Consider the following 27,485-nt stretch of genomic DNA (forward strand, 5'->3'; position numbering starts at 1 on the left):
TAAAGCAGCTTGTTTTACCTAATAATCTCTTGAATTACCAAATGAAAGGACACCACACAGGTATATATATCAAATATATATGTATTTATTTCTAGACACACTCTACTAATCTCTTTATGAGATTAGAAGCCAGGAACACTTTCAAATATCAACGTTTCACAATAAGTTAAGCACAAATATGGCTGGGGCCCTAGGGGCGTACCAGACCATATACTGAAAAAGAGATTTAGGAAAGTCGACTTGCAGAATGACAAGGCCTAGGGCCTGTAGAATCGCTGGGGCTTCACTACTGCAGTGAAAGCAGGTAAGTAACAGACCCATGGGAGACGCATGCAGTGTGTGAACACAGCCGCGGGTTCCCTATTGATTACAATGGAGCAAGTCGCAGTTTGATTTTTAAAGTTTTAGGGTACTTCGAGGAAGTCTACAAGCAAGCCTCTTACAAGGTAAGTAATTCGAGGGCCAACACACACTAGGGCTCCGGAGTGCACAAGTTACCTCACCCAGGGAAGCCGGGTGCATAGGTGTCTTTTGGTGTCGGGTCGCGTCGCTGTTTTCTATGGAGACCAAAGAAGATTTGCTGCTTGCGAAGACTGAAGAAGTGTCCGGTGGAATCCAAGGGTGGATTCGAGATGCTGATGACCCGAAAATTGAAGGGACAGTGTTCAGTCACTTGCCAGTGACCTGGGGCCAGGAAGATGGATGCCCATGGATGTCGGGTGATTTCAGGTGATCAAGGGTGTTTTGACTATTCGCTCACAAGGTCCAGGAGAGATAATCGATGACCAGCAGCTGGATTCGGAGTGTCCCACGACGTCTGCATCTGACTGCGGTATCGGCAACCGGATTGGAGCCAACCAGCCTTGGCAACAGCAAGTCTTGTGGAAAGTGAATTTAGTCAATGGTGCAGACCAGCAAGGTCTGAGGGACTCACCCAGTGAGGATAAGTGAGGGCAGGCCTGGAGCAACCAGGGGAGCCCTTTGAGTCAATAGTATTCGGGGGACCCACAAAGCCAACGGGCAAGGGATCGCGAAGATGCCTCGTGAGGAAATGCTTTACAGGAACCCACGGTCACTCGGGACGGGGTAGGCCTCTGATTTTCGCTGCATAACCTGCTGGGGGCTTGGGCCACAAATGGTCCGAAGAACAAGTTCGTAGAACGTCGTGAAGAGGTTGCACTCGACAATAGTGCACGGTTCCCAGGTATTGCAGTTCCTAGTCACTCGTGGGGTCCACTCACCTCCGCTTTGCTGGGGACTCACAATGGCCGTCTAAGTCAGGAAATCCACTTCCGGGGCTGCAGGGACTTCAGACTCCGGCGGGAGCGGGAAAGTTTGCGACCGTTGATTAGAGTTTCTGGTGCCTGCCAAGCAGGGGTGTCACTCCTTGACTCCAAGGGAGATTCTTCTGTCTTCCAAAGGTAGTGGAACGTCGAAGGGCCAGGATTCTTCTTTGTAGAGCGTCGTCCAGGGTTATGTACTTTCAATGGCAAGGTTTCCTATCTTTTACTGAAGATAGGGGAGGGACTAGCTCTATGACCACTCCTCTGGGAGGGTCAGGGTAGGGGGTGGTTACACCCACTTCCCTTTGTCCAGTTTCGCGCCAGAGCAGGGACAGGTATCCCCTGAACCGGTTTGAGCTGGCATATGCACAGAGGAGCCTACTGCTCCCCAGTGCAGGACTTCAAAGCACTCTAGGAGTGCACCCACCCAGCTCCAATACACTAAATCCTGTCTGGAAGGTAGTGACACCTCTCTGTGACACGATGCCTATTGTTGGGCATCCTCCACTGCGAGTTTCAGTCAGCAGCAGGAGGGCAGCCCAGTGTCTGTGCTGGTGGCATCCATTTTGTGATGCCAGGACTGTTTCAGATTTCTACCGTGTTACCACAGTAGGCACATGTTGTCCCCTCTAGAAGGGTGGGATCATACTCCCACATGATGGACTGATGTGGGGGTATGATTCCAAGTTGTTTTGACACGAAACATGACATGTTTTGATGCAGTCATTCCAAAGTTAGCATTCATAATGCACTTAAGAGTATATGGTTTAACCGCATCCACAAACCGCCACAAGGAATAGACCCTGCCAGCTGCAGAGGGTCCTGCTCATGCAGAGGCACCCCCTCACATTGTAAAACAAGCACCCTGCCCTCAGGATTGATAGGGCCTGCCATAGGGGTGGCTGATAGGTTTATATGTGTGTATATGGTGAGATATAGGAACCTATACGTCTGTGAGGAGTGCTGACACTACCTCACCCAGGCTGCAGTAGCAGGCCTGTGGTGTCAGATTGAGTCTGCTTCCCAGGGGTGGCATAATACAAGCTTCAGCCCCTGGTAGGCCTGGCAAGTGCCTATGCCCTAGGTACCTAAGGTACCATTTACTAGGGGCTCATAAGGTACCACAGTATCCAATCACTAGTGCATCGAATATGCACACCAAGTCGTTTAGAGAGAACAGAGAGACTGGGGCCCTGATTAGCAGGGACCCAGCCAGACTGTAGCCAGAAACCAGTGTATAAATCCGAAAACATTGGGGGCAACCTAAGTGCAGATCCTACTCTCCTACAGATACCAATACTGGATAACCGTAGTTACAGGTAAGTAACTTATTTTCTTTTCTTGGCATCTGTGTGGCATTTCCGTCTGAATCTGACGGAGATGCATTGTTCATTCTTCTGAAAAAAGTTTTCTCTCTAAATCATGAAAGCTGATGGGCTAGGTACATAGTTCGGTTGGCAAGGCATCTGTTTAACTGTCTCTTTCTACACAGGTAGACGGAAGAAGCCCATACCCATGCAGGATGGTGCTGACGGGGAGTGTGAAGTGTTGAGACGTGATGCCAGCTCGGACTTACAGAACTGGCTTCCAGGTGAAGATGAGAAAGAGGTTGACCTGAATCCCTACAGTATGCACGACCTCTCCTCCTCCTTGTATTCTGCAACCAGTAAGTAGTCCTGTAGAGCTTCCAATGTCTGCCTTCATGAATAAATGCAATGTGAAACCGAATGAGCAATCATTGGAATTGATGCTTTTATCCTGTTGTGCACCTTTTCCAGGTGGTACATGTTGGCATCTGTCATATTAAGTGTGTTGTCGTTCTGGTGCACGATTTGTTCAGTAGTAAAGGGCCAGGATAACCTTTATTTTGAGTCTCTCTTGTTAGGTTTTGCCTCCATGTCATTGTGAATCTGCTGATTGTGAAGCATTATCCTGATTATATAGCAAAGGGGAACAGTGTCTCCCAAATGTCTCTCCCTGCTTTATAGCTCAACTCTATTTATTTGTTTTACCAAAATACATACGTGCCTACAACCATCGGCAAGTGAGTCAGAGTAGGAAGGCTACTGGTGGACAGGGACAGCGGATATATAGGGAAAACAGGAGGTATTGAGGAGAGATAAGAGCCCCCACCCCCATAGGTCTTAGTCCACCATTTTAAAGCAGTTTATATGATTTGGGTCAGTCCACTAAATCTCGTTGTCCAACATGCCTTAGTATTTGAGAACTGTGACTGCATTTGTAGGGATTGGCAGCACTCACATATAATTAGGGCATATGCGAAACCTGAACTCTTGTGAAAGGAATGTTATGCAAGGCTCCCACATTTTGTCAAACACCTTTAATTGCTCTGCAGCGAGGCAATACTTTTCTCCATACCTATGAGGTCCCAAAGTTTGTGCAGCCACTTTGCGTGTTTTGGCAAAAAATGTATTATATGTTGGAAAGAATTAGTTTCTCATACGCCCTGGTAATTAACAATTTCTCTAAGGGAGAATGAGACCTACTGGCCTTAGGTTGGATTGTGGATTGAGTTGCCCAGTGTTTAATATGAATGGACCGCCATCTATCCCTCTCAAACTCCATAGTTGGATGTAATTTGTTGAGTCTATTAGACAGCTGAGGTCCTATGTCACCTGTTCTTTTGCAGTGGCATCCTACCAGGTGCAGAACTGCTCGCCCATCATCGCCGGGGCAAATGTAGGGTCGACAATGGGTGTCAGTCTGTAGGGGTGTGAGGATTAACCTCTAACAATGGCAGTGCTATCACAGGACTCTCCAGTTGCTCACACAACTGGCGAGATATGTACACCTTAACTTCCAATTTTTTAAAGGGCGATGGTATTTTTTAAATATGTATCCCTGCCATGGTTTGTTCAGTAAAGCACCAGTGCTGCTATGTGAAGGGCCTATTCCGTTTAACCAGGTATCTCAAATAGATGGCTAGATAATAACTGAAGAGATGAGGTATGCCTAGAATACCCTATGCCACAAACAAAGATACCCTCTTTCTTGCCGTACAAGTTTTCTTGCTAACCCAGGTAAATGCTTCAATCATCTGTTGCCATTTACACAAGATGTGATGATGGTTTGTAGTGGGGTACATAACATTTTTTGGTAAAATGGTCATTTTGACAGCTGCAGTACTCCCCACCTGGCATAGTTCCCCAGAGTGCCAAGACTGCAAGTCTGTTCGGGGGAACCTGTGTACTCCTGTTGGAAGTGCCACTCGAAATGCTAGCGACCGGGAAAGGTTGGATGTTTTTGCTACTTAGTCGAGGGGTGGGGGTTGGGGCGGGGGGGGGGGGGGTTAGTGAGAACAATTGCTTGGGTATTTATTGCAATGTGCCAATATACCTTTTTACCATCATGCTTGTAACAAATGTCACCAGGTTTCTTTTTGGTTTACATGCGAATGAAAAGCTTAAAAAAAAAAGACTGCTAGTCGGTGCGGGTTGTGGGGATGAGCACACTATAGTTAAGGTCCACGATTTTCTCAGATGAGGGGCATATTTTGAATCTCCGGTATTACACCCGGTTCCTTGCCCACGGAAGAGGAAATGGGTGTTTCAACATGGTCTTATCCCACTGCGGGTTCAGGTTAAGAATTTGCAATTTTTGGCTATTCACCTTAAAAGTAGAGACCCTACCGAATGCTGTGAATTCTTTCAGGTAGGCTCGGATTGAGTTGTTTGGGAGTGAGAGGGCAACCATGACATCTGTGTGGAGGGACAGCTTATGTTTCTGCTGTCCTATAGGGATCCCATAAATCTGTGGATCCACCCAGATCTTCTCTACCAGGGGTTCCATATAGATGGTAAAAAAGAATCGGAACAAAGGGCATCCCTATTGTGTACCCCTGGCCAGTTCAAAGGCCTGTGACATGATGCAGTTGACCCTCCCCTGAGTTAAGGGGCCATACCTTTTTTTTTTGTAGGAAGGGCTTGTGGACACTATCAAACGTAGGAGTACTGGAATTCGGGCAATGGATGCCTTATTTACTATGTGCAGTAACTTTTTATACAACCTCCATGAGCACTTGGATACAATATGGACAGTCAAGGGAAGTCTCCGATGCCTTTCCACTAGTAAGTGGGATATGCAGTGGTGCATGTTGAAACCCCCTGCATTTTATTTTGTATATTAATGATTTGAACATCCATCTATTGAGCTCTACTGTGGATGTGCCAAAAATTGCAAACTCTGATTTCCCATTATTATATGCCGATGATGCAGTTTTGTTGGCTAAAACACTCCGTGCATTGCGCATCTTAGTAGAATCTTTTGTCATTCATGAGTACCCTTGACATTGTTGGACTTGGCCCTTCTGGCAGGTTCACCCCTGGACTTTTTGCTTTTATTGGTGACTGGGTGATCGTGATTTTTGGTTTCTGCGCACTTTCCCTGTGTCCCAGAGTAAAGTGCGTGCGCACTCTGAGTGCATGTGGTGAGATAGGCCTGCCCTCCCATAGGAATGCATGGGGAATGTATGTGTCCCTGGTAGTTCCTGATGCGTGGGGTGTGCAGGCTCGAGTTTGGTATGTGCGGACTCGTGTGACCGAATGCTTCGCAATGATGTATAATGCGTGATTATGTCATGTGCGGAAGTGCCACTTCTAGGAGTTGGCATATTATTGTAAAATGTGTCTGGCGTGTGATTGGCTGGAGCTGGCTGGTGAGCCTGGCTCCAGGAGTCTGGGTGGGTCTGCCCCAGTGGTGAGTGTGATATTAGCATGCTGATGGCTGGGGAGGAGTGCACCTTGGACCTGATTAGGGCAGGGCTTTCCCCACACAATGCTGGCTCCGCCCCCTGTGGTGCGACTGATGACCCTAGCCCTGCCAGTGAATAGAGTGAGGGGCTGAGCACATAAAGGGTGCTCCCCAACCAGCTGCGACTGGTTTTTCCCCTCACCCTGAGAAACAACAAAGGGAAAAGGTGTATAAGAAGGGGCTGTGTCCCCTTACAATTTGTTCTCTTCCAGGATCCTACCTGAGGGGGGCTGCTGCTGCTGGACCAGAGGACCGCCACTTGGACTACCTCCCTGCCTGGAGGCCCAGTGAGCTGGCTCTGGGTCCAGCCTTGCCCCTCACCCCTGCCTTGCTGTATGCAGGGGAGAACTTTGGTGGACTTTGTGGTTATTCTCCCCTAAAGCGCTAGGAGCGTTTTATTTATGTCCCTAACCGCCTGGAAGCGCTTTGATTTGCCTTTAGCGCTCTGGAGCGCTTTATTGCTGGAAGCCGATGCCCACCCGGCGTTTGCCCTGTCTTTGCCGTACTGGGAAGCGGGTGCCCACCCCGCATTGTGGTGCTTGAGCAGGAGCCTACCCCGCTTTATTGGAAAGTTACTATCCCTAGCGGGTGCCCACCCCGCCAGGGACTTTGCCGTGCTGGTTGCAACCCCCTCCCCCTTTTTTTGCGTGTCGAGCGGGTGCCCACCCCGCGAAGGAATCACCGCCGCGGTGAAAGAGGAAGTCAGGCTGCGAGTGGCCTGACGTGGGGTGGGACTTCCGCTTTCACGAAGGAAGCCCCGCGCCCACGGAATCCCCCGGAAGCCGGCACAGGGAGAAGAGCGTGAAGGGAGGCCTGCCGCCTTCCGAGAACAGAAAGCGGCTGTTGATCCTGGCGGGGCTCCCCGGTGACGGTGGGAGCCTACCCCACCTACCGGCGAAGAAGAGAGCCCCGAGCGTGCGTTTGCCTCGATGAGCGAGACACCCCTGCAGGAGTCCCGGTGAATGGGGCTCCAATCCAATTGTTGGGGGGCATTGTGTGCTTGCTGAGAGCGCTACTGCGCTCCAACATCGGGACCGCGCTGTGTGTTCACGAGCCCCGGGAGGCTCCAACGTAGAGGGGGCATTTCTTTGGTCCTAAGAGCCCTGAGAGGCTCCAACGCGGGGGCCGATTGCCTGTGAAGAGCCTAGAGGGCTCCGCCTACACCGCATTTGTTCGTGCAGAGCCCAGAGAGGCTCTGGAGTGCCACCTCCGTTTCTGCCAGGCACCAGGGGGCACTTCTTGTTGGTGGAGCCCAGCGAGGCTCTAGGGGGCCAGTCCTTGGTTGCTTGTTGGTTGAGGCAAGGGCTCGCGGGGCACCATAGCCTGTGTTATTAAAGTCCTCAGTCCGCCCCAGCAGGGGCAGTATTCTTTTAGAGCCCAGAGAGGGCTCCAACGGGGGCTTTTCTTTGTTGTTTAGAGCCCAGGGGGGCTCAGGGGGCCACGAGTGTTGGGGGTTCAGAGCCCTGGAAGGTTCAACGTTGGCCCCAGCATCATTGTTCTACAGCTGCCCAGCACTTCGTGGGCAACTGCTCCGTTTAGGCCCCTGAATCTGCTGGACAGGGCGTCCTTGCCCCTTCAAGGCCAGTTGGCCTAGGGACTGCCACAGGTGGTGGCTAATGTGAGTTTTGCGCTATTTTTCCTTTCCTGCACCTCTGAATGTGTGTTTATGCGTCATGTGCCTTGTTTTACACCGCTGAATGTATTTTATGCATCATGTTTTCCTTCCCTACACCTCTGAATGTGTTGCGATGCATCATGTGTACTGTGCTTAGACCCCTACAGGTATTGTGATACTTAGGTAGGTGGTTGTTTTTCTCCCTAGTACAGGTGGTGCTAGTGAGGTCCTCATTCCCTGCGTAATATTTTCCTAAGGTGGTTAGTGTTGCGTAGGTGGTACTTACCTGTTACCAGTAGTTACTGGTCGTGTGCTACATAATGTTATTTAGTGCTACAGTGATTGTATGTGCTATGTTCTAAAGCATTATTCCTATGTTCTAAGTGCTAATTTCTACCAAGTGCTAATTCCTGACAGTGGTCCATGTGGCCCTGTCCCCTGTACATATAATCCCTTGTAAACTCTGCCCGTGCCTGTTGGCACATTGTAAAGTGTGTTTTTATCTAATGTGTTTTGGTAATACAAAGGCTTTTTTTATATAATACCTTGTGTGGAGTTTCTTTTGTGTTGGGCCTTGGGTGTTGTTGCTGGGTGCGCGCGCAAACGCTTTACACATCGCCTCCGGGATAAGCCTGACTGCTCGTGCCAAGCTACTAAGGGAGTGAGCAGGGGTTATCTTAGGCGTGTAACTCCCCAGCCCTGACCAGAGGGGTGGTTTCTGCCTGACTTTGGCGCAAGCCCTAGCCAACCAGAAATCCCATTTCTAACAGACATGAAAACTAATTTTGGGAAATCTCACATAATGGTCTGTGGACCTGGTAGAATATCCTGACAGCCTTAAAACTGAATTAGCAACAACTCAGTGCAATATGGGACTTTTGTTATTTGGTATTGGTGTTTCACTCAAGCAATTCCTGACAGCCACAAATAAACACAGTTCGATTGAGACTTGAAAGAGCGGCAGGCTCCCTTCTTAGGGCTCGCGCCTGCGTTGCAGTGCGTAGCACTGCTCATGTAGCGAGAGCCCTTTTGTATGGAGTGTTGAAAGCTGACCACACGCTCATGCGTGTGATTAGGCTTTCGCAGGCATTGGCTTTCGCGTGTTTTTCTTTTTTTTTTTTTTCAAGGCACGCCATTGGTCAAAGGCGGGCGCATGTCCTGCCTTTGCAATGTCCATTCCCGACCGTTTCTTGCACGCCTTGCTGCCGCGCTCCCTCCCCCCGCTCCTCTGTGGTGCGCACCACTGGTTTGTGATTTTGCTGCATTCGGGATCTAGAATTTCACGTTTTCTGCTCATACATTGTGAATTTGTTCTTTGGTACCACCGGACCCCAGGATTGGATGAGCTCTTTGGAGAAGTGGAAGGTAGGGCACCGGGGTGAAGCGCTGCAGCCGCCCCTGTAGTCAGCCCCCTTCCGGGGCGAGAAACACTCTATACGGGCACTCGGGCCATTACCGGTCTAATTAGACGACCGCAGCCTACAATGGCCCCGGCGGATGTGCTCCATCACTGCAACATTTAAGGTAGGAGTCTGTTATCTTCATTTTTAATCATCTGGATATTGAATCATGACGTGATCGAAATCAATATATCTGTCGATATTGGGAGGTTAAAATAAAGATCTTTTGTAGTCAAGAGTTGGTGGCTCATTCTCCAGCCCCGTTTTAAAAATAACTTGCAAAGCGCATTTTAAGAGGTCACTGTGGAAAAAGTATACGCTATTGGTCTGAAAATCACCTAGAAGAAATGCATGCCCCGGCCCTAATCTAGTTATCCCCGGAGTAGGTGTGACACGTTTTTTGGGGCCAGTCACCATCTGATCTATTTGTTCGAGTATTAATATATTGTGTTTATATTTATCTGACGATTAGCGCTCTGGATAGGCCTTGTAGCGCTTTGTGAAACGTACAATAAACAGCGTGTTTTATATAGTGCCAAGTCATGACTAAACAGAGCGCTGTGAACAGACCCGTTCTCAGCCCAAACTCCCTTCTTTCGCTTTAGGGAGACTGGGGATCGGTTTGCGGTTGTTTTTGTCTGAGCAGAGTTCTACTTGAGTGCAGCTGAAATGACGGCCCTTGTGCCGGGTGGGTAAACATCCCTCTGTAAACAGTACTAGGCCTTCAGGCCCTGCATATCCTGCACCGCTGCATCATTCCCGGGGCGCACCTTGGCACCGGAGCGCCTTCTGCCAGCTGTTTAAGGTCCCTCCTGCCGAGGGCGGGCACGGGCAGGCGTGGCCAAGGCTTCACAAAGTTTTACAGCCCAGCTCGAGGTGGTTTAAGGTGATCTTGTGTTTATGGGCCACGTGGTTGCAGTTGGTGTGAGCAGAAGGTCAGATAACGAGAGGTGTCAACAAATCTCCTCAGACACTACTGCATTGTGTACTTCCATTACAATAAGATGTCATAAAATGAGCCCAGGAACTCCCTGGCTGATAGGTCCGCGAAGGGGTAGCTTGATGTGAAATGTGCATCTGGTGCATAGCTGCCAGCGGGACACCTTCTAGCCATTCAGAGCTGCCATTTAAGAAAGCCGTGCACTTTGGGAGTTGTAATCCCGGTTCAATTTAATTGAACAAACTGATCTACTAATATGAGTGGAAGCAATGAAGGCTAGAAAATCTGTGCCCTTGTGACTTGATGTCATCAGGTCATGCCAACTGGTGCAATGACACAAGGAATGCTTTTAGCCAGTCCTAGGTAGGCCTATCTTTGTAGTCAACCACACTTTGTATACAGGAACCCGTAGTCCGATACCTGTAACTAAAATATTACAAGTACTAGAATCCAAAGTGCTCTAGCAAAGACCATCTGGAAGGAACACTCATCACATGGGGCCATTCAGTAGTTCTGACTGATGCACCAATGATGCCTCTGTGAACCCCCGCTCGTTTTACCTAATAGGACTGGTAGAAGATTGCAGTCTCGTTCAAGTAGAGTGCTCAAGTTCCCAATGTCTCATCCCTGAGCAAGGCCTCCGGTCCAGGACGTTTCTTTGTAGTCTGGCAGTGTAGTACTGCATTTTAACTTGGAGACACAGGACTGCAAGTACCAAAATGCAGTGGGAAAATGTGGAATTAATGAATCACTCAAGCATGGACCTGGTAAACGTGAGAGCTTTGATGCGAGGAATGTATCTCATTGTCTTTTTGGCCTCTTAGTCTGTCCTGCTTTTCCTCTTTGTATTCTACATCTTGTAATCCTGGAATCAGGACGGGTGAAACAGGACTAAAAGTATCAGAATTCAAAGGGGCAGGCAGGGCTGAATGAACTGATCACACATGATATGGGATAACTTGAGGCCTGCTCTGTGGCTGTAAAGAGCTGAGCTTTCAGACAAAGGTACTCTATAGTTCTGAACTGGTCCTAGATCCCAAGGGTGACCTGCAACCAGGCCTTGCTCTCCAGCGAGCGGCTCGAAGCATGCTGAAGGGGCGAGCAGGCCATTCATGGAGTGGTGAAAGTGACATTACAAGACTAAACATGTTTGGTACCATTGGATGAAAACCATGAGGTGGAAGAGAGCTGTGTTCATGGCTATGTAGTGTTCACTATAGCTTCTTGATCAACAAACTCAGCGGGGCACTCGAGGTTCCTTCCCACAATTAATAAAAATGAGATTGGCTTTTTTTCACTGATTCAAATGGGAAGGTCCTTTGCATGTTCATCTGTTGCCCTGGTAACTAGAGGCAGCTTTGCGCTGAGGAATGCCTGGGTGTACTCGTGCTTCAGGCTAAGGGCTCACCTGAGCTTTAACTGCCTATTCCATCTAGGAAAAAGCACAAACATTTGCTGAAAAAAAGTGGGCACCACTGTTGCAGAAGAGATCTAGAAAATGACCTGTGTGACACCAAGGGCCAATGCTGACACTTCAAACAGCGTGTCTGGTGCCTACTTCCTTTCTTCTCTGAGTAGCAGGAAATGACATGGGTGTGTCTGGTGCCTACTTGCTTTCTTCTCTCTGACTAGCAGGATGTGATGTGTTTCTGCATGGGAAGCACTTTCTGCTCTTGTTTGGACAGGCTGTATGACAAGGGGGCCTAGCTGTCAAGAGGCCCCACCAAGTCGAGAAGGAGACTTTCCGACAGTCTTTGGTTTTTTGCCAGCAGCTCCAAACATGCTGAGATAAGTAAAGTTATACCTGCCCTGTGGAAAATAAAACTACTAGGCACAGAGGAGGGGCCTGAGACATGTGGCACTGTCACTGATCGATTCATGCCTCAGTCATGCCAAACCTTCAGAGGAGGGGGACTTGGTTCAGGTACTGGCAATATGTAAGATAGGTTTGATTTTACAAATAAAGTGCCGGGTCCAATGAAAATGCAGCCTGTAGCTGAGTGCAAAAATGTTATGCAAAACATTTCAGTAGGTTTTAGATGTGTTCCTTAACATTGCCACACTGTTACCCAGTCGTGCTTGCAAAATTGGACATCTCTGGTATTTAGCGTTGCCTAGCATGGCATTGAGACAAGTAGTTAGTAAGTAATAGTGCAGGTTAGACTGATGAATCTTCCAAGTCAGGTCCCCCCTGAACTGAAACACAAATAACCCAAGACTGGTTTTGCCATTATTAGGGTTTTATCCAACTAGGGATAGCTTGGTTCCAGTGGCACAGTGTACACAGGACCCACGTCTGGGCATACCTGTCCCACTTACAAATAAAAAAAAGTGATGGCTAGAATGTTTGGATTAATCTCAGCTACTGGTAGTTACTTGGGGCCGCATCCCAGTACATTATTTTCCTCACCATGCCACCTCAGTTTGGACCTAGCCATATACAAACAAGTCCTGGCCCTGCTCCTCGTGGGAACAGTCCAGCTCGCACTGCCAGGCCAGGCCCTCTCTGATCCAGAACACAAACCACCCAAGATCGGTTATGCTTTGGTTGGGCCTCATGGGTCGGGTGTAGCTTTGTTCCAGTGGCACACAATTGTTTTCTACACTCTCAAGGTGGCACCAAACAATCCGTTGCGTACCTATGACACAGGTGACCCAAAGCACTGAGTCTGATGACTGAAGCGTCATCAGTATCCGGTCAAGATACTGAGTGAAGCCTCTGGATGGAAGTTTCCTCCATCTTGCAGGCCTGGATCCAAGGCAGCTGAGGGAAGACTTACCGGCTTCTAATCATTTCTTACCCTCATCTAAAACAAGCATTTGCAATGCAATAGGTCTCGCAGTTACGCGAGTTTAAGCTATTGGCATTGTAAATAACAATGGCATTGTAAATAACAATGCCTTTTATTTAGGTTTTTAAAGGAAAACAAAAATAAACGGCATTGTTATATTCAATGTCAATAGCTCAAACTCTCGTAAATGCGAGACCTATTGCATTGCAAATGCTTGTTAACTTAGCCAAGAAGGAAGTTAGGTCCACCATTTTTCCCCTTCCTTAAAGTATATAAAATGCAATGTGTCCCTACATCATCGTACGGAGCAAGGTTGTGGGGACATCATAATGTTGCTCCCATACAGATAGAAGAAAACAGAATCTGTAGGCAGTTAATGAATCTCCAGCTTTCTAGTGCTAATATTATCTTACACTCTGAACTGAATTTAGAATACATTTTAGACCTCATCAAATTGGCACCTCTCCTGCTTTGGGTCAGTGTGTGGAGTAACACTGAGGCAAGTTTTAACAGAGCAGTAATAGTGAACTGCTCAGGCTAAGAGGCATTCCATCCCTTGGCTGAAGTTTGTCAGCAAATCTTTTGCAGACATTGGTCTACCTGAATTGTTTAGTATCCCTGGTTCTATTATCTGCGATAAGAGGGTGGTTAAGTCTAGGTATGCTAAATGTCTCCTCGCAGAGAATTCAAGAAACTACAACAACAAACAGTTCGTAATTACTATCTTACTCTTACGACAGGAGACCCTTCCCTGTATCTTACTCTGGAGTTTACACATTGAGAAAGGCCCCTTCTTATTAGATTTAGATCTGGAACGGTATGGCGCCGAACGTGCTTTTCAGACGAGGCAAAGGTGTGGGATATCTTATTGCCTCCTTGCCCTTGTAATGACATGACAGAACAGTCTCTGCTGCATTTTACTTTATTTTCAGCTTTTATCGTAAATTATTTTAGCTCTGCCTTAAACCACACTGAGAAAGCAATCCTTTCAGAAATGCAGAGAGGTTTTACTCTTTCTTCAAACTTTAAACAGCACGGATATTTGGTATAAGGTGGGCTGTTTTTTTTTTTTTTTTTAAATGTCTATTCGCTGCAGAAAGTCTATGGAGGGGAATTAGGAGGGCAGGCCGGATGTTTGGGTTAATGTATTTTATCTGTCGCCTGTTTGTATGAATGGTAGGATTTTTTTAACGATTTTTATTGATTGTTAATATGTGTATAATGAGAATGTTATTTGATGGACTATCTATAATTCATAATCGTTTTTAAAGCTATTTTTATTTTTTATTTTGTGCTTTTATGAACTTTCTAAAGATCGAATAAAGATTTTGAACTGACTATAATTATGTGCAGTATTTGGTATTATCGCTACAGGTCCCCCCCCAGCATAAACCCTGTTTGATCTGGGTCGATGAGGCCTTGCATCTATTAGCTAAGGCCTTTAACTAGTATGCCCATAAAGAGTTTGGCGTCTGAAAGGGAAATAGGACTTTGAGGAGCAAAGAGTAGGGTCCTTCCTCTGTTTGGGAATCACTGTTAACACAGTCTCACACTCTCCCTGCTTTAAAAGGGCATGGTGTCAGTGCCTCCCTTTCATGCTCACAATTGCAGCTAGGTGTAACTGCATTACAAACCTTTGTGCTGTAGTGATTGGGGGGACAACTTCAAAACGCAGACATGCTGCTGGCAAATACAGGTAAGGAGGCAATGCAAGTCATTCGATAAAGGGTTGTGTTTAGTTGCATTTACACCTGCATTGGAGGCAGCACCTAATCTAGGCCAGTCTGCAACAGTACACAGGAGGGAAGGGGCAGGCGAGAGAGAGAAGTGAGGTTTGAGTGGATGATGTCTTTGAGGGTTTTAGGGAGTGATTATGACACTAAAACAGAGCTTTTTTGGGCCTTTTTGTCATGTACACTGTAGGAAACTGGGCTTTTGTTGCAGTCCCCTGCCTCCCCCTCACACACACACACACTTTTTAACCCCCTTTTTAGCTATTGGATTCTGATTTTCGACTGACCATACACTGAGGCCTGCTAACCAGACCTCTGTCAGTGCTCCTTCCCTAAAACAACGTGAAGTCTAATTGTTCTACAGTTGGCTAAGGACTTTAACACCCCTGTAAGTCCCTAGTAAATAGTACCACTGGTACCTAGGGCATGGTCCATAAGGGCTGCTGCATATCTTATGCCTCCTAAGTGACCCGCATACAAATTCCACAAAGACTGCCATTGCAGGCTGCGTGGCATGGTGAAAACAGTTAGTGAAAACATGACCTGATAGAATCCTGTGTGTCATGCCATAGCCACTGCACCTAATATATGTAAGTCATCTCTACAGCAGGCCTTTGAGCCCTAAGGCAGTGTGCATTATATATTATGTGAGGACATATCTGCAGGAGCACATATGCCGCTATGATGTCTAGTTCCATTAATAGATATTGCAAGTGAGTAGTAAAGCCACATTAAGGTATGTACTAGGCATTGTTTAAAAAGAGTTCCCCAGCTACATAATGGCGTCACTGAAACCTATGGTGTTTATCAAACACTTCGTATTAATGAACCCACACTGATTCCATTGATGGATTCATTAATGCATACACCTCAATATACCATCAATACATGGACCTTAGAGGTACCCCCTGAAACCTACCAGCCATCTAGTGTGCTGGCTGGTCTTGTCCAGCCTGCCATCACAGACAGGTGTCTGACCCCTTGGAGGTGGGAGCTCTGCTCTCAGAGAACAAAAACAAAGCCTGCTCTGGGGTGAGGTGTTTTACTCCTCCTCCAGGAAGGCAGGTAAATCAGCATCTCAAGGCCTCTGCCACCTTTGATATGCGAACCAAGGCTTTACACAAACAGGGTAATGCCACCCCCTTCTTGGGCCCATCTGACAACAGAATAGGCGGGGAAATTAGCTATGCAGGAGGTGTTGCACTGCCAGACTGGACACCTCTAGGGTGACCAGCTTGAAGTGAACCTGAAGTTAAGAATTCCACCATCTTGTGTGTTGTAGAATTAGGAATTCTGGGACAGGATGAGCCTCACTCTCCGAAGGAAGTGGTCATCTAGGGAGTGTAGTGACCCCGGCAGTAAATAGCCCATTGGCTACAAACCCTCACTCCCCTGAATTGAGTATTCAGAGGACCCCTTATAAAAGCATGTCCGATGTCAAAGCACGCAAAAGGAGTGGACAAAGAAGACTGCTGACCTAAGAACTGATGAGCACGACTGACTTGGCGCCAAGCCTGCCTTATGCACTCTAACCTCATGGAGCAACCGACTTGTCCTGCCACTGTGCAGACTCAACAAACCTTGTGTTATGTACCCCAATATAGGCCTAGGTAACTACACAACTTTTTACCTACATTTGTCTTACCTTGCTCTGCATTACGGTTCTAGCTCTGACCTTTTACCCAGTTATGTGCTGAATAAACGTCGATCAGTTTCTTGGAAACTAGCCTAACTTATTATGCATGAGGATTCGTAGAAAAGTCCCTGCATATAAGCATGAACATACTTTGCGTAAGTCATTGTCACATCGATTATGTAAGGAACCCCAAGGTTATCTTTATGGTATAAAAGAACCATACCAAGACTAGGTAGGCAGAGGAGAAGCTTCATGCTGACACTGTCTGATGGAAAGGGTTTGGGATATGCCTGGAAGTGTGGCACCCTGCTCTGTTTGCATAAAAAGTATTCGTTCTGCCGTATGGCACGGTGCAGCCAGGATAGGGGAAATACCCTAAACCCCTAATTGTGTGTGGGTGAAGACCCACACAATTTGTAGAAAACAAAAGTCCCGGGCACACGTAAGCTAGGTGAATTTACTATTTGTCTCAAAGGTCACTCTTATTTCACAATGTCTGATAATTATGGTCCACACAATTGTTCTTACCGGTGTTTAATCTTTATGAACACAACCTGCCAACACATGTTTCGTCACAAAGGGAAGTATCCCGTGACTTCTTCAGGGCTGTCAGAGAAGTGTTATTAGGGGGTGTCACTTCGCCGGCGATCATTCCAAACCGGCAGGTCTGGTGGGGAAAGGATACATCGCAAATCCTCATAGTTACGAGTTATCAGGAAAGGTCGATCCGGAGTGCTGGTGATCTAAGATATTGAGAAGCGGAATCAGCCAGAATCAGTCCGCTTGTAAGACAGGATCGCCAGAGTTTCGGCGATCCACAAGTAATGCGCCTGTCTGTACGGTTAGTTTGCCGTAAGTTAATTTCCTGTAGCAGGTGCGCTTCAGGGCGATGACAGGAACTGGTTCACCTCTGCTCCGGAAGCGGGCTGATTCTGGCTGATTCTGCTTCTCAATATCTTAGATCTCCGGCACTCCGGATCGACCTAACCTGATAACTTGTAACAACGAGGATTTTTGATTTATCCTTTCGACACCAGACCTGCCGGTTTGGAATTGGCACTGGTGAAGTGACACCACCTGATAACGTCGCTTCTCTGACAGCCCTGAAGAAGTCACAGGATACTTCCCTTTGTGGCGAAACACATGTTGGCTGGTTGTTTTCGTAAAGATTAAACACCTGAAAGAAAAATTGTGTGGACCATAATTATCAGACATTGTGAAATAAGAGTGACCTTTGTGACCAATAGTAAATTCACCTAGCTTACGTGTGCCTGGGATTTTGGCTTTCTTCATGCTGACACTAGATGCTGAGGAACTACCCTGCAGTAGCTACTGCACGCAGCGGTCTGACATCACTTGCGGGTGTCCCACTCAAGACCAAGACTGAGTCCTTTGTTCTCTCCCATCAGTTAATCGGGTAGGCTCTTTGCTAGGGGATTCTTGACTTTCCACCGACATACATGCTAGGAACACTGAGGTACACCTAAATAGGGTTTGCTTTTCAGGTGTACGCTCTATTACTGCCGTGTATCGATATGCCTGCATATATTTACTATTTTAGCACCATGGTAGAATTCTACCCTTTATTTACTCTGTCGGTGCTTGTAATCTTGTATATCTGTTTGTCTTACGATTATCGCAGCAAACATGTTTTATACTAGAATGATGCTGGTTCAATAAATACTTACTGAAAATGTTCCCACCTTTTATTCTGTGTATCTCTCCGAGACCCAGTGACCACGAAGTTACTGGCCGAAAGGTACTGTACTGTTTCCACGATCCCTGAAGGATCAAGGGTTGTCATGTTCTATAGTTTCCAGAACCTATTCGCTCCTTGGTAAGGTTAAGCGGCTTATAGTGACACTGAGCTTGCTGGTCTAAAGGCTGACATATCCTTTGGGGGTGTCTGGAATCAGTCTGGACCCCAATCCCTTAGTTTATATTGTCTAAACAAGCAGATCCTATGTATTTTTAGGAACTACACAACACTTGAGGGCTACCAGCGCTTTGCAAATAGGAAAAGAAACTCCCTTGAATTTGAAGTAGAGGACTACTCCCCTGCAGCCACAGGCACCAAAGACGCAAGACACTGTCCACTGACCTGCTGCTCCCCGGAACTACCGATGCAGCAGCCATCCAGGAAAAGGTAGCAGTGCTCCTACAGGTCAGATCCGTCCTCCCACCAAGTTTGGGGACGCCAGGGCCGACTGGAGCCGCAGAACTGTAATACCTAGAGTACTGGACCTTTGCAGCAACCAAGGCTTGTTGTCTCCAGACCAGACACCAACCCTGAGGAGAATCGACCTGCACATCATGGGACTTCAGGGACAAAGAGACCCTCATTGTGAGTAGCCTAGCTGTCCTCTTTGCCCCCTACAGCAGAAACCAAGACGAAGAGTGAGTCCTCAACCGCTGCACCTGACACCTCAAAGTACCTAGGCGCCCATGATCCACAGCTTGAGTCCAAGGGAGGTGACAGTACCAATGGGGTCGCAAGACAGGCAGGAGCTAAACCCGCCCTTGGGTTTTCCCCAACTGGACTTCGTCGCCTGTAGCCTATTTCTGCAAGCCCCCTCCAAACATGACTCTAACACCAAATCAGATGCCAAAAGACACCACTGCGCCTGAGCCCCATGGCCCCAGAAGTGGGCCGACTGTGTCCCTACATGCCAGAGGATCTCAAGGGTCGAACCCCCCTGTACGTTCCACAGGACTCGTCTCCCAGTCCCAGCTTGCAGCCTTTTTCTGACCAGACCATTCCCTTTTGAAGTGTGCGAGACACCTGATGCTGTAACACACCTCTGCACCCAGTAAAGTTTTGATCTGAAAGAAACACGTTAGTTAGATTTCTCACCTTAGAATATCCCCAGGCGTCAGACTGGATCCGGAAGATTTTTCGTCAGCAATACCCCTTGCGCGTCGCTAGGCGTCGTCTGCGGCTCCGCGTCCGTCGTCGGCGTCGTGCGCCGGAATGACGTCGTCGGAGTACTTAGACGCCGCCCTCGCGCGCTGACGTCAGCTCTTCTTTTTTCCGCGCCAGTAAGCGCAGATCCGGGAGAGCTACCCCTTTAGTCACTTTTTGACTAACTTTTTCGATCCTTTTTGATCTTGTCTCTACTCCGGTGCCGGTAGGATGCCTGGTTTTAAAACCTGTGCTGACTGTAGCCGCTTGATGTCGGTTACGGACCATCACCGCCGGTGCCTTTACTGCTTGGGCCTCGACCACGACGCAGAGTCTTGTTCGGACTGCAAGGCCCTGACCTCGAAGGCTAGACGGGAGCGGTCCCGTAAGCTTCTCTAGATTCGCCACTCGGCTCCGCGCCCCTCTCGATCCCGGTCCAGGAGGAGGTCCAAGGATCGGTCGCGGAGCCACAGCCGACGTCGTCATCGGTCGTTGGGATCCAAGTCTTCGGGTAAGTCGAAGCACTCCCAGAAGTCCAAGAGGCGACACCGCTCTTCGGACTCCCCTCGCCGGTCGCGCGACTCAGCCGAGGGTCAGGGTGGTTCCACCCCCGCGGCTCCGGCGGAGCCGCAGGCGCCGCGCAAGTCCCCATACCCACCGGTCCCTGGGACTGACGCGACGCCGGCGGAAGTCAGTGCCTTCCTCTCGGCCATGAGGAACCTGGCTCCGCCGTCGGCGCCCGCTGGCACGCCTTCGGGCCCCGCGGACCCGACTGGGCAACCTTGCCTGCCGGCGGCTCCAGCCCCGTCGCCGTCGCCGGCTCCGGCCTCGATGCCGCAAGCGCCCGAGGGACCCGTTCCCGAGTCCCCGCCGACGCCGGTCGACCTCGTTACGCCTCCTCCGCCGGCGTCGACACCGGTACCACCTCCGACGCAGACTCCGCTCGGCGTCTAGCCCCGGTTCAGCCCCACTCCGAGCCCGGCGCCGATACGGCGTCGATGGACGCCGCGTTCGGCGCCGCTGCAGACACATTTTGTCTATCGCTCCGATCCTTCCTCCTGCATACCAGGAATCGGATGATGGGGGTGAATGGGAGGGATCCGAGGATCCTATGGCCGCTCAGGCTCAACTGTCACAGGACTTGGCAGATGAACTGGGGGAGGCCAGTGGTCTGGATACCTCTCCGGACACTGGATTCATCTCTCCTCCGACTGTGGCTTCGGAGGAGGGTGCTGCTTTCTCTGTGGTGCTGCGCAAGGCGGCCGCAGCCCTTGGGCTCGAGCTACCTGCCGTGGCTGTGAGGACTAACGTCCTCACTGAGGTGCTTCAGTCTGCAGCAAGCTCCACTGAGCCTCTGCTGCAATTCAATGAGGCCCTCATTGACGTTCTGCAGGGCACCTGGTCCAAGCCCTCCACAGTTCCTCCTGTGGACAGGAACGTCGCCAGGCGCCACCGCCCTGCTCCGGGCGACAACAGTTTTCTGTCCCAACACCCTACCCCCGAGAGCCTGGTTATCCTGGCCTCTACCTCCCAATCCTCCTTCCCGACCGCTCCGCCGGACCGGGATGCCAAGAGACTGGAACAGTTTGGCAAAAAGCTGTTCTCCTCCCTTAGTTTGGGCCTGCGATCTTTGAACACCGCCTGTCTCTTGGACCGTTATTCCCACTCTCTGTGGGATACGGTGGAGGACGTGCTGCCCCTGTGTCCGGAGGAGGTCCAGACACGACTTACCCAGGCTCTGGCCGATGGGAGGGATGCAGCGCGACATGCTATCCGATGTGGGCTTGACACTACGGACTCGCTGGGTAGGGCAATTTCTACCACAGTGGCGCTTAGACGTCCCGCCTGGCTGCGGTCCACGTCCTTTTCGGGCGATGTCCAGAGCACTCATGGACATGCCCTTTGATGGCACTCGCCTTTTTGGCGAGAAAGCGGACAGTGCGCTGAATCGCTTTAAGGACTCCCGGGCTACGGCCAAGTCCTTGGGCCTCTCGTCCCCGCGGTCGCAAACTTCCGCCTTTCGTGGCCAAGGAAGGGGTGCCTCCTCACGTACGCCTAGCCACCAGCCGCAGAACCAACCTGCGCGCGGTCGCGGGCGTGGTTTCCGCCGAGGCAGTTCTGGAGGACGACGCTGTCAGCCCACATCCACCCCGGCAGCATCCGCCTCAAAGCCTTCCTAGTCCGAGCTTTCAGGCCCATTCCACGCCAGTGGGCGGCAGAGTTGGCCATCACCTGCTCCACTGGCTGTCCATCACATCGGACAGGTGGGTGCTGCAAATCGTCCGAAGGGGCTACTCCCTCCCCTTCGAGACGACCCCTCCAGCCATGCCACCGCAGCACCACCGTATCTCGGGGGATCATTTGAATCTTCTCCACGAGGAAGTTTCGGCCCTCTTGGCCAAGGGGGCCGTCTAGCGCCTTCCGAGCCCAGAAGTAGGTCGTGGTTGTTGTTCCCACTACTTTCTGGTTCCCAAGAAGGGCAAAGGGGGGCCTACGCCCTATCTTGGATCTCCGGAACGTCAATGCCTTCCTCCGGAAGGAGAGGTTCAAGATGTTAACTTTGGCTCAGGTTCTAGCTGCCCTAGACCCTGGAGACTGGATGGTAGCTTTGGACTTGCAGGACGCATATTTCCACATCCCCGTCCTGCCGGCCCACCGGCGTTACCTGCGGTTCACGGTGGGTCAAGAGCACTTTCAGTTTACCGTGCTCCCCTTCGGCCTCACCAGTGCCCCTCGGGTGTTCACGAAAAGTGATGGCGGTGGTCGCAGCTCATCTGCGCAGATCAGGGGTTCCAGTCTTCCCCTATCTCGACGACTGGTTGTTGAAGGCGGGCTCGCCCCAGGCAGTAGTCTCCCACCTCCAGACTACGGCGGATCTCCTGCATTTGCTGGGGTTTTCCATCAACGTGCCGAAGTCACACCTGAGTCCCTCTCAGAAGCTCCTCTTCATCGGAGCGGTTCTATATTCGGCGCAGTTCCGGGTCTATCCGCCGGAACAGCGGGTCCGGGATATTCAGGCCCTGATTCCCATCTTTCGGCCTCTATCCTGGGTTTAGGTCAGGCTAGTGTTGCGGCTTCTGGGGCTGATGGCCTCCTGCATCCTACTAGTGCATCACGCCAGGCGGCGCATGCGGGCTCTGCAGTGGGACCTGAAGTTTCAGTGGGCCCAGCATCACGGCAACCTGTCCGACCATGTCTTGATCTCGGAGGGCACTGCACAGCAGTTGCAGTGGTGGCTCACGGACCGCGATTGGGTCAAGGGCAAGAGCCTCTCCCTTCCCCAACCGGAGCATGTCGTAGTGACGGATGCGTCCCTCCTGGGATGGGGTGGCCATATGGGAGAGGCGGAGATCAGAGGCCTCTGGTCTCCGGCGGAGTCTCGTCTCCACATCAACCTGTTGGAGTTGAGAGCGATCCGACTTGCACTGAAAGCCTTCCTTCCCTCTGTCAGGAGAAGTGTCGTGCAGGTGTTCACGGACAACACCACCGCCATGTGGTATTGCAACAAACAGGGCGGGTTTGGGGGTCGTGGACCCTTTGTCAGGAGGCTCTGCGCCTCTGGGCGTGGCTGGAACACCAGGGCGTCACCCTAGTGGTTCAACATCTGGCGGGCTCTCTGAACGCCAGAGCAGACTAACTCAGCCGCCGGTGCATGATGGATCACGAATGGCGTCTGAACTCCGAAGTGGCGCAAGGTCTCTTTCAGCAGTGGGGAGAGCCTTGGTTAGATCTATTCGCCACCGAAGAGAATGCGCAATGTCAGCAGTTCTGCGCGTTGGAATTTCCGAGGCGGCACTCGCTCGGCGACGCTTTTCGTCACGAGTGGAGTTGCGGTCTGTTATACGCCTTTCCGCCTATACCACTTCTGCCCAGAGTGCTGAAGATCAGGCGCGACCGGGCCCAAGTCATCTTGGTGGCTCCGGATTGGGCACGAAGGTACTGGTATCCCGAGCTACTCAGTATGTTGACCGATCCTCCAATACGTCTGGCCCTTCGGGAGGATCTTCTGTCGCAGCAGCAGGGGACGGTCCTCCACCCGAACCTGTCCAGCCTCCACCTCCATGCGTGGAGATTGAGCGGCGGCAGTTGATGCCATTCGACTTGCCTCCTGAAGTCTGTGATATCATTCTGGCAGCCAGGCGTCCCTCCACAAAGACTGTATACGCCTGCCGGTGGAACAAATTTGTGGCATGGTGCACAGCAAAGGCTGTGGATCCCCTTTCCGCCCCTCTTTCTGAGGTTCTACTGTTTCTTCTTTCTTTGGCCCGGCAGGGCTCTGCCCTGGGCACCCTGAAAGGTTATCTTGCTGCCATCTCTGCCTTCTTGCGGCTTCCTGATCAGCCTTCTCTTTTCAAGTCCCCTGTAGTTACACGCTTTCTAAAGGGCATTACTCACACGTTCCCTCCTGTCCCTTTTGTAATGCCTCAGTGGGACTTGAATCTTGTTCTCACATTTCTAATGTGCGCTCCCTTTGAGCCTCTTCATAATTGTCCTCTTCGTCTGCTGACGCTTAAGACTGCTTTTCTGGTAGCCATCACCTCGGCTAGACGGGTGAGTGAGCTCCAGGCTTTATCTTCAAAGCCTCTTTTTCTCTCTGTTCATCCGGACAAGGTTGTCCTTCGGCCTCGTCCCTCCTTTCTTCCGAAAGTGGTGACCCCCTTTCATCTTGGGCAGTCTGTCACCTTGCCCACCTTCTTTCCGCCTCCGCATCCTTCCAAAGAGGAAGAGAGGCTCCACCGTCTGGACCCAAAACGTGCGCTCTCCTTTTATCTGGACCGCACAAAGCAGTTCCGGGTGGACGACCAACTTTTCGTTGGATACGTGGGTGCTAAGAAGGGGAAAGCTGTGCACAAACGGACCATCTCTCGGTGGGTCGTTTTGTGCATCAAAATTTGTTACTCCTTGGCAAAAAAGGACCCTCCTGTTGGGCTGCGCGCCCATTCTACTCGGGCCACGGCGGCTACCACTGCTTTGGGACGGGGTGTTCCTTTGCAGGACATCTGTCAGGCGGCAACGTGGGCTTCGCTACACACGTTTGCCAGGCATTATTGCCTTGACAACCAAGTCCGGAGGGATGGCTTCTTTGGCCGTTCTGTCCTCCAGGACTTTCTGGTGTGATCTTGGTTCGCAGACCCACCACCGGGGATGGTATTGCTTGGGAATCTATTCTAAGGTGAGGAATCTAACTAACGTGTTTCTTTCAGATGAACAAGTTACTTACCTTCGGTAACGATGTATCTGTAAGAAACATTAGTTAGTTAGATTCCTCACCGACCCACCCATCCTCCCCGTTCTGCGAACTGACATCTAGGGTTAAGGTTATCCTTTCCAGGCCCCTAGATTTTATTTTTGGCACCAGTGTCGGTCTTTGCATGGCTCTGCGTTCCTGGCGCGGAAAGCTATGTACAAGAACTGACGTCGGCGCGTGAGGGCAGCGTGTAAGTACTCCGACGTCATTCTGGCGCACGACGCCGACGACAGACGCGGAGCCGCAGACGACTCCTAGCGACGCGCAAGGGGTATTGCTGACGAAAAATCTTCCGGATCCAGTCTGACGCCTGGGGATATTCTAAGGTGAGGAATCTAACTAACTAATGTTTCTTACAGATACATCGTTACCGAAGGTAAGTAACTTGTTCAATAAGCATAGAAACCGTAAGAGGACTGTGATAAAAGCAGTTTTATGGAAGCATACAACTAGTGCCCATTTGTCTCCCTTCCCAGGCCTTGCTTCTGCACCAGATTTGCCACCTCTTAAGTGAGTTGTCTATAAATAGGAAGGTCTCCTTAGGCCCTGCTGTGTTGTCCAGCCCTTCTCCCATCTCAGCCCAGACCACTCCCTTGGGCTTCTCCAACCATATGGCCCAGGGGAATATAAAGCTCATCACAACACTCTTTACCTGCAACATCCTTGAGGGTCCTGTCTTGAACATATGAAGGGCACTTGGCTCCTATGCTTTTGCCTTGACTACACTAGCAGGCTTTTGACCAATGAGTCTTAGCCACCTTGCTTTTCTTCACCCTAGACTTACCTCATCAAGTTAAAGCTTATTCCTAGCTGGTAAATGTGTTTTTGCTTTCCTTGTTTCTTTCTGAGCACAAAACTGCAAGTACCAAAATGCAAAGCAACTAATGTAGGATAATGGAGCTGGTTCACGCTGTCTACGGTTAACTAGTGAGATTGCACAAGAGGCAGGGAGAAGGGACCATGGATTGGCTGAGGGCCAGCTAATATCAATCGTTTAGAACTTTGAGCAGTCTATATGGACCTAAAAGCCTTCCGGTCATTGTTTTAAGGAAGATTGTTGCAGGTCTTCTTGGCCAATGCATCCGCCTTGTGGAACTGCGACAAGTAGGATAGAATGCTGGCCTGTGTCAGGAGGCACTAAGCATCTAGAGGTGGCGGGACCAGTAGAACATCTTCTGGCCACCTGCCAGGGTCTCTAAATGCCAATGTACAAAGTGTGCAGGCATTGTCGACTCAACCTAGAGTTGCATCTTAATTCTGAGGTGACGCAGGACATATTCAAACAGTGGGGGTATGTGCTGGCTAGATCTACTCTCCAAAGTTAAATGCACAGTGTCAACAGTTCTGTTTGGTAGTTTCCACCATGGCACACTCTAGGGAAGGCATCCCGAATGCAGTGGAAAGGACTCCTGTTCCCATTTCCATCGCTACCTGTCCTGCCTGAGGATTTGAGGAAGACCAAGGCATATCTGGTCCAATTCTTTCTTATCGCCATACACTAGTCAATTACATTGTGTGGTACCCTGTGTAACCGATCATTTGGCCTCTGATCAGGCTTTCACTTCAGAAGGACCTAATGTCTCAGCAAAAGGTCTTTGCATCAGAAGCATTTCCTGTCTCTGCATCCGAATCTCCACAGCCTATTCCTCCATGCATGGAGATTGAGCAGCAGCAGCTAAATGCATTACAGTTGCCGAATGAGGTGGTGGATGTCCTCATTGTGGCCAGATGCCAGTCCATGAAGTCTATATACACTAGCCGCTGGGACAAATTTGTTGCCTGACGTGGTGACCAATACACTAACGTCACTACCCTTTTACTATAAAACCTTGTTAATCATCTTTTGTTTGTTTTATTAGCACATCGAGGCTTTGAAAAGGGCACAGTGAGTTTTTATCGTCCCTTTCAACCTTTCTTTAATAATGTGACTAAGTCACTGTTTTGATGCCTTTTATAGCAAGGTTTGAATCTCATATCTCAGACCCCATCGACCCCCAAGCTCCCAGACAAAAAATTAACATTTGCTATGCCTCAATGGCAACTGAACTGAAATATGATCTTTCTCATGTGCAAGCCCTTTGCGCGTATGCACAGCTGTTCGTTAAGGCCTTTGATATTTAAATCTGTCTTGATTTCCTAGACCCCAAGAGGGGCGCTGAGCTTTTACATAGACTACACAGATGACCACTGTGTGGATGTTCAGATCTTTGTGTTTTTTTCTGCTCATTCCACCAGGGCCAAGGTTGCTGCAGTGGCTTTGAGACGGGGACCTGTTTTAGACACTTGCAGGGTAGGGTAGTGGCTGTTGATGCATACTTTCACAAAACACTACTACCCTGACAGTCTGTTCCTGCAGAAGGGTCACTTTGCCTCTTGATTCTGCATGACTTTTTTCATCTGAGTCCAATCCCCAAACACGTGCTCTTTGGTGTTGTTGTTGTATCTCATCTAAAGATGAGGAATCTGATGTTAGAAGGTTCTATCAGAAGAGCAAGTTGCTTACCATCGTTAATGCACATTCTGGTGGATATTCTAACTGCAGGTGCCTGATTTCCCTCATCTCCCCTTTCTATATAGTCTATATAGTGGCCTCTTTAGGGTCTGAAAAGCTCAAGTTAGAACAGTACACTGCTTCAAAAAACTTGCTTTATGCACAGAAGGTGAAACATTAAAAAAAATCATGCTGATCGCTACTTCTGGGCAGGGTCGGACTGGCATGTAGGTCAATGAGGTCTGGTTTGACAGATCAGTGTGTGTGGATCACTTTTTTGGCTATTTTTGGACCGGTTTCATGGCTTGCTTTGCCAGCTTTTACAGTTTTCTCGGATATTACTACAGACCTTGCCTGCAGCAAGTATATATGTATGCCCTTGTTTCGTACATTGCAAAACACCTTTAGAAAGCTGGCTTTTTATGTAGTGTACCAAAACGAGGTACACTATGTAGAAAGTCCAGACAACCCTTACTGGTTTCAGGGTTTAAATCAATATCAAAGCTCTTTTGTAGTAGTGTGGGCGTGCAATTCAGGCTTATCTGAAAGACATTTGGCTGCAGATTCCTTACCTTACGATATCCCAGGCGTCAGAATAGATCCGGGAGACTTTTGCTCGAGCAACATCCTTGCATGCTGGTAAGTGGCATAGGATGGTTCCGCGTGACGTCTGTT

The 27,485-nt window shown here is 49.6% G+C and overlaps 1 protein-coding gene across 1 annotated transcript in view; it reads left to right on the forward strand.

The window, feature by feature from the left end:
- Nucleotides 1-27,485, forward strand: part of ESPL1 (extra spindle pole bodies like 1, separase) — a 470,161-nt gene that overhangs the window by 278,244 nt on the left and 164,432 nt on the right. The window contains exon 20 of the mRNA XM_085654666.1: nucleotides 2,776-2,949. Coding sequence (XP_085510792.1) covers nucleotides 2,776-2,949 — 174 coding nt within the window. The remainder of the gene's footprint in view (nucleotides 1-2,775; nucleotides 2,950-27,485) is intronic.

Source organism: Triturus cristatus, chromosome 4_1, assembly GCF_964204655.1.
Source record: "Triturus cristatus chromosome 4_1, aTriCri1.1, whole genome shotgun sequence".
In the NCBI taxonomy this organism is placed as follows: domain Eukaryota; kingdom Metazoa; phylum Chordata; class Amphibia; order Caudata; family Salamandridae; genus Triturus; species Triturus cristatus.